General features: G+C 41.7%; 1 protein-coding gene across 2 annotated transcripts; it reads right to left on the reverse strand.

Annotated features, from left to right (window-relative positions):
- Positions 1–1,452: 1,452 nt before the first annotated feature.
- On the reverse strand, positions 1,453–15,697 carry LOC112068152 (adhesion G-protein coupled receptor G6-like). Of its 2 annotated transcripts, XM_024135206.2 has the most exons (10): positions 15,340–15,697; positions 14,590–14,696; positions 14,270–14,397; positions 13,813–14,081; positions 11,542–11,644; positions 8,382–8,665; positions 7,799–7,900; positions 7,144–7,299; positions 6,496–6,533; positions 3,760–3,848 (listed from the first exon to the last, which is right to left on the reverse strand). In XM_024135206.2, the coding sequence occupies exons 1-9, from the start codon at positions 15,362–15,364 to the stop codon at positions 6,517–6,519; spliced, it is 1,191 nt and encodes a 396-aa protein (XP_023990974.1). In that variant the 5' UTR covers positions 15,365–15,697; the 3' UTR covers positions 3,760–3,848; positions 6,496–6,516. The 2 variants fall into 2 exon arrangements, with proteins under 2 accessions (XP_023990973.1, XP_023990974.1); XM_024135205.2 differs by lacking the exon at positions 6,496–6,533 and having other exon boundaries at positions 1,453–3,848; positions 15,340–15,691.
- Positions 15,698–15,800: the final 103 nt, after the last annotated feature.

Raw genomic sequence — 15,800 nt, forward strand, 5'->3', positions numbered from 1 at the left:
CATAACTATTCACCCCCCCCAAAGTCAGTACTTTTTAGAGCCACCTTTTGCAGCAATTACAGCTGCAAGTCTCTTGGGATATGTCTCTATAAGCCTGGCACATCTAGCCACTGGGATTTTTGCCCATTCTTCAAGGCAAAACTGCTCCAGCTCCTTCAAGTTGGATGGTTTTCTGCTGGTATACAGCAATCTTTAAGTCATACCACAGATGCTCAATTGGATTGAAGTCTGGGCTTTGACTAGGCCATTCCAAGACATTAAAATGTTTCCCCTTAAACCACTCAAGTGTTGCTTTAGCAGTATGCTTAGGGTCATTGTCCTCCTGGAAGGTGAACCTCCGTCCCAGTCTCAAATCTCTGGAAGACTGAAACAGGTTTCCCTCAATAATTTCCCCGTATTTAGTGCCATCCATCATTCCTTCAATTCTGACCAGTTTCCCAGTCCCTGCCCATTAAAAACATGGTGTTCTCGGGGTGATCAAAGGTGTTGGGTTTGTGCCAGACATAGCGTTTTCCTTGATGGCCAAAAAGCTAAATTTTWGTCTAATCTGATTAGTACCTTCTTCCATATGTTTGGGGAGTCTCCCTTTTGGTGAACACCAAACATRTTTGCATATTTTTTTCTTTAAGCAATGGCTTTTTTCTGGCCACTCTTCCATAAAGCCCACCCATGTGGAGTGTATGGCTTCAAGTGGTCCTATGGACAGATACTCCAATTTCCGCTGTGAAGCTTTGCAGCTACTTCAGGGTTATCTTTGGTCTCTTTGTTGCCTCTCTGATTTAATGCCCTCCTTGCCTGGTTTTGGTGGGCGGCCCTCTCTTGGCAGGTTTGTTGTGGTGCCATATTCTTTCAATTTTTTTTTATAATGGATTTAATGGTGCTCCTTGGGATGTTCAAAGTTTCTGATATTTTTTTTATACCCAACCCTGATCTGTACTTCTCCACAACTTTGTCCCTGACCTGTTTGGAGAGCTCCTTGGTCTTCATAGTGCCGCTTGCTTGGTAGTGCCCCTTGCATAGTGGTGTTACAGAGTCTGGGGCCTTTCAGAACAGGTGTATATATACTGAGATCATGTGACACTTAGATTGCACACAGGTGGACTCTATTTAACTAATTATGTGACTTCTGAAGGTAATTGGTGGCACCAGATCTTATTTAGGGGCTTCATAGCAAAGGGGCTGAATACATATGCCCGCACCACTTTTCAGTTTTTGAATAAAAAAATAATAAAAAAAACTTCCATTTCACTTCACCAATTTGGACTATTTTGTGTATGTCCATTCCATAAAATCCAAAGAAAAATCGATTTAAATTACAGGTTGTAATGCAACAAAATAGGAAAAACGCCAAGGGGGATGAATACTTTTGCAAGGCACTGTATATGACCGTATATGACAAATATTAGGGTTATCATTAAAACAATTAGCTAGAGTCACCTTTGTACATTTCAGTTCTTTTAATTCCCTTTATTGGTGAAACACAATTCATCAATGGTGTTGAGACATACAGAGACAGCTTCAAGAAAATATATTATTGACAAAAGTTGTGGAAAAACGAATAAACAGGGTTTGGAGAATGTTGTCAAATAGACCCAGACCATCCATATTAAATCAGTGATACATCTTAAGTAGAATATTGGTTTGGATCTAACCATCGTAATTTCCTAGCTCTTTGTCCTGGAAACATGATTTAATTATTAGGGAAATGTACAAATGAATCAGAGAAAATGATGTCTGGATTCTCTCTGCATTGATAGAACAATGTGCATCTCTAAATAATAGCCTATAACAAATAACATTACTTGATAAAGGTTGATAACTACTTTTTTGAATATTGGGAAATGTGTATTTTGGAATATCTTATTCAAATATGTATAAAGATGATGCCAGCAGTCATTTTCCAATTCATTGTAAAGATGAGAACTCCATCTTACGGTCTCAAACCACTGTAATCCCTTCCCACACGTTCTTGAAATGAAGACCCCAAATCTGTTCAACACCACATTACCTCTTGAAATTTGGCCCCTGAGGGAATTTCTCATTGATGCTCCAAATATTTTCCTGATGCTGGAAAAGAACAGTTGAGAACACTGACTGCTTCCAAAATATAACTGGCCCTATTCGCCTGCCCAGGTCAAGAGCGATGCTTTGTTAACCCACCAAGTTACATCTTTCCAAAAACAGTATATCTATCTATCTATCCAGGGGCATAGTCCTGATCAACTGGCATTGGGGATTCAAGAGGAACAACAAATGCAAAAAGCTCTATAGAAATAAATATAAAGACACTTTTAAACAACATTGTTCCATCGCTTCACAAACACAAACAACAWTAGCTCACAAACACAAACAACAATAGCTCACAAACACAAACAACAATAGCTCACAAACACAAACAACAATAGCTCACACAGCAACATTTAACACAATGCAATATATTCAGTTCCCCTATTGGTGGGACAATACGACTACCATATTAAGTGAACTAAAGCAACACTGAAGAGCAGATTAACATGTTGCCATTTTAAAATGTTGGCATGAACGTGGATGAACAAATAATGCCAGTGTTTGTCGTCCCTTTTCAATCATTACAGTCTGTTGTGAGTTGCTGTATTGTGGAATAATTCAATGTGGAATGTTTATGAAACTATCTTACCAAATGTAAGTTTAATGGCTGCGGGTTTAGTAACCTCTACAGACATATATTTATTGTGAATACATGGCTCTGGTAACCTCTATCCATAGAAGAGTCAGACTAAATGACACTTTAAACATAGATCACCCACAGAGGTTGTCCTAAATCGAAGTGACCAAAATGAAGTAGTAGTGAATGGACCAATACCAGACATCCATTTCTGCATGTGTTATTCAGTAGTAGAGCATCTGAAGGTTTAAAAAATATATACATGACAAATATAACATAGTCTTGATGATGATGTTGGTAGGCTGACCAAGATAAAGTACTTTATGCAAAACCTCCTCATGCGAGGCACTGTAAAGGAACATAACATTTCTTTCCAGCAAATAAACACACACAGGATTCACAAATAGATGACTAAAACCAGAACTACACCTCAACCTGTTCCTTTTGAGCACACATTGACAACGCTACAGCTTTTAAAAACTCCCTCATGTTTGGTAGTCTTTGGGTTTGAAATATAGGCCTAAGCCTGAATATTTGGTCCAGATTGGAGGATTTTGCTTCCCTGTTGCTCATACTGGATTTCTACAGATTGCAGAATGAGAACAGAACAGTTAAGATTGTTGATATTTCTGTACAGGAGAGGTGACCCTACTGAAAACCCAAGGCATGTGCAACACCAACTGAGAATCAATTATAGGGGGCGTATTAGATATGCCATAAATATTTACACAACACATAGCCAGTTAAAGATTAATGTCACAGTATGTAAATCCCAAACTCCATTCTCCGCTTAGCCCTTCCCTTTTCTACAGAACTATGCATTTCCTCACTTCCCTTTTCAGTACATCTCACTGACTGGACCAGCTGATTAAGTCAAATATTGTACAGTAAAAACAATACAGCCCTGTTGCTCTGGAAGCTACAACCCTGGGGTGACACTGTGGACTGGGGAGATCACCACTGGTTAGGGGCTAGCAGAAAAAGCAGGAGGAKGAAGAGAAGTGCTGGGTGGGCTAGAACTTGGTGCTGTGGCTGAAGCTGTCCGACATGATGATGTTCTTGTAGAAGTTGTCAGAGCGCGCCGAGCAGTAACCTTTGACCTTGTCAATGACTTGGTGCACTGGGATGATGGAGGAGGAGGAAGAGGAGGCCTCACCATCCAAGGAGAGACTTTTAGGATTGGTCTGGTTGGAGTAACCTTTACCTGTCCAAAGGTGAGGAGAGATAATGTCAAGGTTCAGAAACAACACACTGATCTTTGTGCTCTTTAACAATAGTGCACAGTACATTTCATTATTTTCTTTCCTTAAACTCACAATGACACAAAACTAATGGCAAAAGACAATTGAAAAATAAGCAAGTGAAAACCACATCACTGGACACATACACAAAGTAGATCTTAGACCTAGATTCAATCAGATCAAGCGTTGACCGGCGATAGCAGACACCCGATTAGCAGATGTTTTGGCTGTGTCGGAGGTGGAACTGTGTTGGAGCTGTCAAATCGGTGAGCAGCTGCTCTTGCGATCATTGTCACAAAGCCACACCCGCTCACTCGCGGTAGAAGTTCAGAACAAGAAAGTGTATGCTATATAGAAATAATTTGTCTCAAATTGAAAAATCATTAAACTAATTTATAAGGATTTCTATCAGCCTTAATCAAGGTGTAGATTACATTTCACATTTCAGTGTTCGAACTTGTAAACAAGGCTGCATGAGATTTCTCTTAATGCAACTCTGTGCAGCCAATGGAAATGTCCCCTTTAGGTATAATGCCTGGAGCCGCTTGTGGATTTGACAGCTCTAATGCAGTTCCACCTCCGACACCATCAAAACATCAGTTATGCGGATGTTGGCCAAAGCGGATCTGATTGAATTGGGCCCTAAATCTATATACAATGATTGTGTATATATGATTGTAGGTTGAATATGTGGCACTCATTTTAAACAATTCTAATGCATAGGCTTTGCAAAGTTGATTTGCCTGTGTTTTCCTGTAACACAGCATGTTTCTTTAGCTTAGAAAATGTTTAAAGTTTAGGTTTATGTCTAGTTATTGTTTAAATGGAGTCCCAATATTTTCTGAGCAACAATTCTCATGCATCTCTGCATTCTTGTAGAATTCAATCCTATACATGCATGCACATTCCAACAATCTTGAAATTCAACCACACACAACGGACAACTACACATATCTGTGTATCTTTCCGACATGTTTGAACCGTTTTCATCTGTTTTTGTCTTGTTCTTGTTTTGTTTGCCAAGTGATAATACATTGGGTTGGTCTTTGACATTTGATAATGTCAGGGCTAAAACATCCATTGCAGTTTTGAATAGAATGACTTGAGTGGGTCAATTAAGCACAGAACACAGGCTATGCAAAGCCTTTGGCATCTTTAGTAACAGAAGCGCTGGCTGCCTCCTCACTCCTGACACGATATGTATGTCTATTTTCAGTTTGAGAGATAAACAGCTATAATCACGATCACATATTAATCACTGGTTATTCATGAAATGGCATCCTCACTTTGATCCTACAAAACTGTTATTTCACCAAACCAGTTATCAACTTATCTCATACACTCATTAGTCCTCACATTGCACATGTGTTCTTGATGAGGTAATGTAAGGTCATCCTTAAAGTGTGTACACTGAACCCATCCTATTACTCCTTAAAGTGTGTCCACAATAAAACAAAGTTTATTCTGCTAAGTCCCTGAGCTGCTATGTCAAGTAAGGTATTGGAGGACACCTCGTTGGCAGCTTCACGCACGATTCTCACCCCTTCGTTTCTCACCCACTGCTTTATAGGCTCTGTCAGACTAGATTAGTCCATTAGCTGGGGGATGCCATTAATCGTTGGATCAGTCCAATATGACAACATCACAGGGTAAATTGCAGATTATCTCACCAAGGCACACATCTGGAAGCAATAGGATAGTGCACTGCACTGCACGCCTGACACGGATGCACAATGATTTTCTCTTGACAAATTATCTTTCACATTACCTGAGATCTCCGTGAAACGAAGATAAATTAGGTCATTAATCATCTTATTATCACAAGGTCTGTGTATACACATGTAATAAGGCACAAACATCATGCTTGAATTGTGCATTTGGTTGTACAGTGCGTGACGGTGATCTTCATTCCATTCCGTGGGTCAGGGATGCACACACACACACACACACGTCTACAGTTTTCCATGTGACAGTTGAATGCTGAAATGCAAGCTGTGTGTTTAACTGTGGTATCATTGCTGCTAGCAGAAAACAGAGGCATCCTAGGGGAGCGGAATTAGTGTGGTATGAGTGAGTGAGAGTGACATCCAGAACCACTGAGAAGAAGGCAAAGCAGCTCATCTGCCAAACTCTCTTATTGGTCAGATGATATTACTACAACTGTATTTATATTACTTCATGTCCATGTTTAAACCAAGTTAAACATGAATGTTATTAAGTTGTTATAGCATATTATCTTTGCTGCAAATCTCGAAATGTTTTTCAATGACTTTAGAGAGAACAATGGCAGAATAGAGGTCTTTGTCATACAGGGTCTTCATGTCACCATTCAGTCTGGATTCAATCTAACTATCAAAGGAAGCATTTGGCATCGAAACTAAATGCACACATGCCAATTTTTGTGTTAATGTCAACACAATATTTCTGTTTTAAACGGTAAAATTTGTTATTGTTCTGTGAGACACACCAGTGTTAAGGAAAAGTGCAACCGCCAGCTGTTAGGTTGAATCCAGGCCTTCATGTTCAAAAGGCGAAAGGCCAATAACACAACATCACATCACACTGTGAGGAAGCATGGAGTCAGGCTAGCTTTGATGCAGTTCAGTTTACCTCAGGAGGTTTTCCTTCGTGCTATTGGTGGGCTACATCTACACACCACAAACATAAATACATACAGGAGATCAGCCACCATGTAGCCCAGTAATAACTATTGTACACTAAAAGCAAGAAAATAAATGTTTCACACAGTCCTTGTAGACATAGAGTACCAGTCAAAAGTTTGGACACACCTACTCATTCAAGGGTTTTTCTTTATTTTACTATTTTCTACATTGCAAAATAATAGTGAAGACATCAAAACTATGAAATAACAAATATGGAATCATGTAGTAACCAAAAAAGTGTTAAACAAATCAAAATATATTTTATATTTGAGATTCAAAGTAGGACACCCTTTATCTTGATGACAGCTTTGCACATTCTTGGCTCTTCACTATTATTCTACAATGAAAATGGTAAAATGGTCAAAATAAATAAATAAATAAAATGAGTAGGCGTGTCCAAACTTTTGACTGGTACTGTATATTTTTTTGTGAATAAAAATGAAGGGGAGAAAAAGTAATGTAAAGTATCCTTCTTTTCATAACTACAAGAAGTAAACTTTGGTATGAACAAAATGTGGTTCAATGAAACAGACCAACTGAAAGTAAACAAACCGCTGTGTGTAGCTCAATATTAGACCCTCCCATAGTGTCTTACCTGCATTACTGTTGCGCTTTGCAAAGGGGTTTAGAGTTGCTTTGGCCTTGGAAGTCCAGTTTGCTGTACTGGAGCCAAAAGAGCTGGAGGACAGGGACTTCCCCACCGTGTCTGAGCTGACCTTCTTGGTGTTGTTAGTGGCCGTCTTGCTCCAGTCTGCCACGCAACAGAAACATTTCACACATACTTATTCAGGCAAAATGAACAGTGAAGTGATCTTTGATACTTCAGGGTTTTATGGAGTTTCTGTGTATCATATTTGACTGCGTATAAAGCTAAGACCTCTCGGGTTGTATACTTTAATTATACTTTAATTTAATTTTTCTTTGTTACTGTGAGTCCACAGGGCACTTTTACTGGACTCCTGTGCAGATATGTACTCGTTTATATTCCAGTGACTTTCACTTTAATAGCAATTCTATTAACATTAGACAAGATGCAATGTAAAATGTCAACTGAAAATATTTCAACAAGATTTTTAGCTTATAATCTTTATCACAATCACATAGGACTTTTATTAGCAATGTACAAGTACAGCAACTTCACCCCTCTCATCCTAAAACCTGTTATGATAGTAGTGTTCTGAATATCAGGCCAGATATTTTTCCTGAGAGGGAGAAGTCTCTTTGTTGTCTGTTTCKTGTTAGATCTTTACCTGAGTTGTCTGCCAGGCGGAATCTGCCACAGCACAAGTATCTCCTCCACTGTTTCTGGACATTCTCTTTCAGTGCACAGTGGAATATGAAGATGAATAAACCTGTTAGCCAGAAAAGAACAATGGAGGAAAAGGCTGTTTAATAACAAGGAAGATGACAGAGAGAACAAATAAAAGAGAGCAAGTTTGGTTCGTCTTCAGTTGCCAGATGTTGTACCAATGAGACCTCTGGTGGAACAAATAGTATATGACATGACAATGAGTAGATGACTTATTATTGTTAACCACAGGAGGCTGCTGAGGGGAGGACAGCTCGTAATAATGTCTGGAATGGAGCTAATGGAATGGCATTATGAATTCGATACCATTTCACCTATTCCGCTCCAGGCATTACCACAAGCCCGTCCTCCCCAATTAAGGTGCCACCAACCTCCCTTTGGTCTTAACATATAATACATTTGAGACCTGTTTCGTACAAGAGTTTAAAAATAAACAAAATACACCTTCGATTCACATATTAGTAACCAATACTACTGTGTATTTTCCTTTAAGGTGCACAGCGCACCATAGGGTGGCCCTGTACCTTGCAGTGAGTTGAAGATGGAGAAGAGGTACATGAAGGCCAGGTTGACGGGTCCCCAGGCGAAGAAGGCGAAGCCCCAGGTCATGCCCAGGAGGAAGGTGAGACTGATGACGCTCCTCAGGTTCCTCAGCACCTCCTCACGCAGCGTGCGGTTGCTGCGCTTCCCGTTACGACCGCAGATCTGGATCATAACCACGATRAACATGGCGACGTTCAGGAGGAAGATGACAGAGAAGTAGCCCACACACGTCACATAGAACACCACCTGGCTCCGGATCCAACAGCTAGGAGGAGAGGAGAAGGAAGAGGGGAGGAGGAAGGGGCCAAGAGAGGAGACATTAGTAAAATTGGTTGCCGTTGGTTAACTTACATGTTTTAGCTGGAAGGCTGGGCCAATATCACATATATTACATACATTATGCACTATAGTACATAGTCCTGGTCCTATAACTGACATATGGGAAGACATAAACTTGGATTACACAAGTCTAAGACTCCATCTATAACAATAACATTGTTATACTAATTTCCGCGACGCATATAAGGCCCTCCCCCGCCCCCCTTTCGGAAAAGCTGACCACGACTCCATTTTGTTGATTCCAGCCTACAAACAGAAACTCAAACAACAAGCTCCCGCGCTCAGGTCTGTTCAACGCTGGTCCGACCAATCTGAATCCACGCTTCAAGACTGCTTCGATCACGCGGATTGGAATATGTTCCGCATCGCGCATTCAACAACAATATTGACGAATATGCTGATTCGGTGAGCGAGTTTCATTAGGAAGTGCATTGACGATGTCGTACCACAGCAACGATAAAACTTCCAAACCAGAAACCGTGGATTGACGGCAGCATTCGCGTGAAACTGAAAGCGCGAACACTGCTTTTAACCAGGGCAAGGTGACCGGAAGCATGACCGAATACAAACAGTGTAGCTATTCTCTCCGCAAGGCAATCAAACAGGCTAAGTCCCAGTACAGAGACAAAATCGCAGTCGCAATTCAACAGCTCAGACACAAGAGGTATGTGGCAGGGTCTACAGTCAATCACGGATTACAAAAAGAAAACAGCGCCCATCGCGGACCAGGATGTCTTGCTCCCAGACAGGCTAAACAACTTTTTTGCCCGCTTTGAGGACAATACAGTGCCACTGACACGGCCCCTACCAAAACCTGCGGGCTCTCCTTCACTGCAGCCGAGGTGAGTAAAACATTTAAACGTGTTAACCCTCGCAAGGCTGCAGGCCCAGACGGCATTCCCAGCCGCGTCCTCAGAGCATGCGCAGACCAGCTGGCTGGTGTGTTTACGGACATATTCAATCAATCCTTATCCCAGTCTGCTGTTCCCACATGCTTCAAGAGGGCCACCATTGTTCCTGTTCCCAAGAAAGCTAAGGTAACTGAGCTAAACGACTACCGCCCCGTAGCACTCACTTCCGTCATCATGAAGTGCTTTGAGAGACTAGTCAAGGACCATATATCCTCCACCCTACCGGACACCCTAGACCCACTCCAATTTGCTTACCGACCCAATAGGTCCACAGACGACGCAATCGCAACACACTGCACACTGCCCTAACCCATCTGGACAAGAGGAATACCCATGTGAGAATGCTGTGTTCATCGATTACAGCTCAGCATTTAACACATAGTACCCTCCAACTCGGTCATCAAGCTCGAGACCCTGGTCTCGACCCCGCCCTGTGCAACTGGGTCCTGGACTTCCTGACGGGCCGCCCCCAGGTGGTGAGGGTAGGTAACAACAATCTCCACCCCGCTGATCCTCAACACTGGGGCCCCACAAGGGTGCGTTCTGAGCCCTCTCCTGTACTCCCTGTTCACCCACGACTGCGTGGCCATGCACGCCTCCAACTCAATCATCAAGTTTGCGGATGACACCAGTGGTAGGCTTGATTACCAACAACGACAGACGGCCTACAGGGAGGAGGTGAGGCCCTCGGAGTGTGGTGTCAGGAAAATAACCTCACACTCAACGTCAACAAAACAAAGGAGATGATTGTGGACTTCAGGAAACAGCAGAGGGAGCACCCCCTATCCACATCGACGGGTCAGTAGTGGAGAAGGTGGAAAGTTTTAAGTTCCTCGGGTGTACACATCACGGACAAACTGAATTGGTCACCCACACAGACAGCGTTGTAAGAAGGCGCAGGCAGCAGTGCCTCTTCAACCTCAGGAGGCTGAAGAAATCCGGCTTGTCACCAAAAGCACTCACAAACTTCTACAGATGCCAATCGAGAGCATCCTGTCGGGCTGTATCACCGCCTGGTACGGCAACTGCTCCGCCACAACCGTAAGGCTCTCCAGAGGTAGTGAGGTCTGCAGAACGCATCACCAGGGGCAAACTACCTGCCCTCCAGACACCTACACCACCCGATGTCACAGGAAGGCCATAAAGATCATCAAGGACAACAACCACCCAAGCCACTGCCTGTTCACCCCGCTATCATCCAGAAGGCGAGGTCAGTACAGGTGCATCAAAGCAGGGACCGAGAGACTGAAAACAGCTTCTATCTCAAGGCCATCAGACTGTTAAACAGCCACCACTAACATTTAGCGGCCGCTGCCAACATACTGACTCAACTCCAGCCACTTTAAAAAATGGGAATTGATGGAAATTATGTAAAATGTACACTAGCCACTTTAAACAATGCCACTTTATATAATGTTTACATCCTACTTACCCATCTCATATGTATATACTGTACTCTATATCATCACTGCATCTTGCCATCTTTAGTAATACATGTACCACTAGCCACTTTAAACTATGCCACTTTATGTTTACATACCCTACAGTATCATCTCAATGTATGTATTACCGTACCTATACCATCTACTGCATGCCATGCCGTCTGTACCACCACTCATTCATATAATATTTATGTACATATTCTTTATCCCTTTACACTTGTGTGTGTGTGTGTAAGGTAGTAGTGTTGGAGATTTGTTAGGTTAGATTACTTGTTGGTTATTACTGCATTGTCGGAACTAGAAGCACAAGCATTTCGCTACACTCGCATTAACATCTGCTAACCATGTGTATGTGACTAATAAAATTTGATTTGATTTGATTTGATTTGATCTACATACAGAATGTCATATTTTCTCTTGCTATCTCTTGAACTTGATGCAGGACTTACAATTCAGAAGAGCCTTGTCCAGTCTCCCCCTTTCCATACTCCATTTTCCCATAGGAGTTTTTGTCAATAGCTACCACTGTAGCAACTATCGCAGCAGGCAGACCTGGAAGTGAAGACATGATAGGAAATTATATATTTTGAACATTCAGGTATATGTAGGGTTGCAAAGAGAGGGTATATTACTGGTAACTTTCAAAGTTCACCAGTAAACTACCAGAATTTTGGTAACTTCAATTGTAATTTTTTTATTGTATCACATGACATATAGCGGCCTTTTAGGGTACTTCAGATTATAACAGGTTTCTGTAATTATCTCTGGACATCTTGTTTAAATTAATATAAATAAGATTATTTGAAAATAAAACAAATTGAATGACAAAGCTGTAAAACATTATTCTAGATATTAAACCATCAACTAAGTGAATACATTGGTGTGTTAATATGAGGGTTTCAGAATGAAATATCCTTTATATTTTATCTTTATTATTTTTTCTTATTTTATAATGTCAATATGTCTTTGTTGTAAATATTTTGGCACCAAATTGGTGGCAGTTGTGAAAAAAGTAAACTGGCCATTGTGGTGGGCTTGGTGGGCTTGTGTGGGGTGTATGGGATGTGGATGTGTATTTGGTGGGTGTGTATTTGGTGTGGGATGTGGTATTTGGTGTGGGATGTGGTATTTGGTGTGGGGATGTGGTATTTGGTGTGGATGTGGTATTTGGTGTGGATGTGGGTATTTGGTGTGGGATGTGGTATTTGGTGTGGGATGTTGGTGGTGGGATGTGGTATTTGGTGTGGGATGTTGGTGTGGGATGTGATGTGGTATTTGGTGTGGGATGTGTATTGGTGTGGGATGTGAATTTGGTGTGGGATGTGGTATTTGGTGTGGGATGTGGTATTGTGTGGATGTGGTATTGGTGTGGATGTAGTATTTGGTGTGGGATGTGGTGTGGGAGTGTGGTATTTGGTGTGGGATGGGTGTTGTGGATGTGGATGTGGTAGTTTGGTGTGGGATGTGTATTTGGTGTGGATGTGGGTATTTTGTGTGGGATGTGGTATTTGGTGTGGGATGTGGTATTTGGTGTGGGATGTGTATTTGGTGTGGGATGTGGTATTTGGTGGGTGTGTGGTGTGGGATGTGTATTTGTGTGGGATGTGGTTGGTGTGGATGTGTATTTTTTGGTTTGGGTGGATGTGGTTGTGGGATGGGTATTTGGGGTGGGCTTGGTGTGGGATGTGGTATTTGGGTGGGCTGGGGGGGATGTGGTATTTGGGGTGGCTTGGTGTGGGATGTGGTATTCTGGTGTGGATGTGGGTATTTGGTGGGCTTGGTGGGTGTGGTATTTGGGGTGGGCTTGGGTGGGATGTGGTATTTGGGGTGGGCTTGGTGGGATGTGGTATTTGGGGTGGGCTTGGTGTGGGATGTGGTATTTGGGGTGGCTTGGTGGAGGTGGATGTATTTGGGGTGGGCTTGGTGTGGGAATGTCATTTGGGGTGGGCTTGGTGTGGGATGTGGGATTTGGGGTGGCTTGGTGGGATGTTATTTGGGTGGGCTTGGCGGTGGTTGGGATGTGGTATTTGGGGTGGGCTTGGTGTGGGATGTGGCATTTGGGGTGGGCTTGGTGAGGGATGTGGCATTTGGGGTGGGCTTGGTGTGAGATGTGGCATTTGGGGTGGGCTTGGTGAGGGATGTGGCATTTGGGGGTTCGTGGATGGCTTTTGACCATTTATTTGGATTCCTCACATCTTACTTATTGTTAAAAAGAGGTTTGGTCCATTTTGGATATTGGGTACTACATTTATTGAATATTAGATGAATCCTATAAATTGAAACGACCAATCTGGGTTCAATTGTCTTTCAACAAAACAATGTTTCAGGAATTATAATCTTATCTGTTTCTAACTATAGAAACCGTTTCAGAACAATCTGAGATGGTGGGTATTGAAATCCTCTTTAATGTGCTTTTTGAGGTGGAATGACTCATTGTTGATTAGATGCTTTTTTCATTAATTAAGCTATTTTCAATAATACATTACCAAAGTTACCATGGATTGCCATAGATTACATGTTAATTAAAAACATTTGAGACAGTTCTGGTAACTTTGGCAAATTACCGGTAGTTTTGCAACCCTAGGTACAAACTATGTTTGAAATTCAGTGTATAGCGAGAATAATGCATACCATGCATTTGCATTTTAATAGGAATTTGGTCTATGACATAGCCAGCATACTGCATAGTAATTAGTTTATCCAACTTTAGTGCCACTTACCCCAGCCGACGATGCAGAACTTGAGAATGTATCTCCGGATGTAGGTGTTGAAAACTTTGACCAGGGCGATGTACATGTGGATGGACTCGAGGCCCATCCAGGTGAAGGATGTGAGCAGGAAGAAGTGGAGGAAGACAGCCACAGCCACACACAGGCCCTCCATTTCAAAGGAGGCCAGCCAGCCATCCAATAGGAACAACATGTTGAGGAAGAGCAGTGACGTGCTCAGGTTCATCAGGATCTTGGAAGGGTAGTCACGACGCAACTTCCTGTAGAGAGGGCAGACACTGAATAACACTGTCTGACTACTACAGTTCTGGTTGTCTTTCTTATAATATCATGGCCAATGACAAGGATCAATAGTCCACCTGACGTAGACAGGAAGAATTCATAAGACTAGTTATAGGAGTATTTCCTGGTCACATGTTGGAGTTGTCCAAAATGGCAATATACTCACTCAAAGGCAATATAAGTTAGAAGCGTTACAGCAGAGAAGATGGCCGATATGCCACATCCGATGTAGGTGATGAAGGTAAGAATCTTGGTGTTTTTCTCATCAATATGTTCAGCAGATCCAGAGATATCCTTCACAGAGAATACAGAAAATAAAAGTATTCACCAAACAAGCAAGTCAAGTTCGACTTACAAGCTATACTTCCAAGTTATACTGTAAGATTCATACTATACAAGGACAAACTGCTGGTTTAAATGAATCAGAGAGTCACAATTATAAGGGGAAAGAGTCTCCAACTGGTTTAATGTGAACACAAGTCTTACCATTAGGATGCCAAAGTGAGTGAGATGGTCACAGAGGCAGATAGTCTTGTTTCCATTGGACATGGGACTAACCCTGCAGCCTTTACTGTTCCAGCCACCTGAACCATCTTGTGGAGACAAAGACAAACTCTCTGGTATATTCTACAATTGTAAGGCTTTAACTTAAATTGAGATTGACATACTCTGAGTGTACAAAACATTGTGCTCTTTCCATGACATAGACTGACCAGGTGAATCTAGGTGAAAGCTATGATCTCTTACTGATGTCACTTGTTAAATCCACTTGAATCAGTGTAGATGAAGGGGAGGAAAAGGTTAATGAAGGATTTTTAAGCCTTGAGACAATTGAGATATGGATTGTGTATGTGTGCCATTCAGAGGGTGAATGGGCAAGACGAAATATTTAATTGCCTTTCAATGAGTTATGGTAGTAGGTGCCATGCGCACCGGTTTGTGTCAAGAACTGCAACACTGATGGGTTTTTCACACTCAACAGTTTCCCTTGTGTATCAAGAATGGTCCACCACCCAAAGGACATCCAGCCAACTTGACACAACTGTGGGAAGCATTGGAGTCACCATGGGCCAGCATCCCTGTGGAACGCTTTCGACACTTTCCATGCCCCAACGAATTGAGGCTGTTCTGAGGGCAAAAGTGGGTGCAACTCAATATTAGGAACGTGTTCTTAATGTTTTGTACACTTAGTGTATATTTCAACAAGCAAAATATTAGTTTTTTTCCCCAACTTACTTTTCATGGTAAAATCCCAGAACATGCAGGTTGGCTTTGGCTTTGGCTGAAAGACACAATCACTGTCTGATTACAGGTAGATGTTCCAGGCGTTAATTTGTATTGTACTTACGACTYTAACTGTTGAACTACCATCAGGCATCAACAATCATCAACTGAGTGGTTACAGAYAAAAGGTTTTTACCTAAGTGGAATGATAAAAGAAGAAGAGAGGGAGGACAAAAAGTAAAAAACAGGGGGATCGGAGGGAAGCAAAGAGAGGAGAAAGGAACAGATTATATGAAGTTTATTTCCAAAATGCTATTTTTTCACATTTGTGTTTTTTCATCCAAATGATTGCTTATGGGTACCTTTATGTGTGTGTAAAGTATTACTGTTCTCAGATGTATAATTCCTAGATTTTAAATGTGGATGAATTTATTTAAAAAAATTCTAAACGTTATATATATCCATTGTTTAGC

The sequence above is a fragment of the Salvelinus sp. IW2-2015 genome, unplaced genomic scaffold (genome assembly GCF_002910315.2).
Source record: "Salvelinus sp. IW2-2015 unplaced genomic scaffold, ASM291031v2 Un_scaffold86, whole genome shotgun sequence".
Taxonomy (NCBI): domain Eukaryota; kingdom Metazoa; phylum Chordata; class Actinopteri; order Salmoniformes; family Salmonidae; genus Salvelinus; species Salvelinus sp. IW2-2015.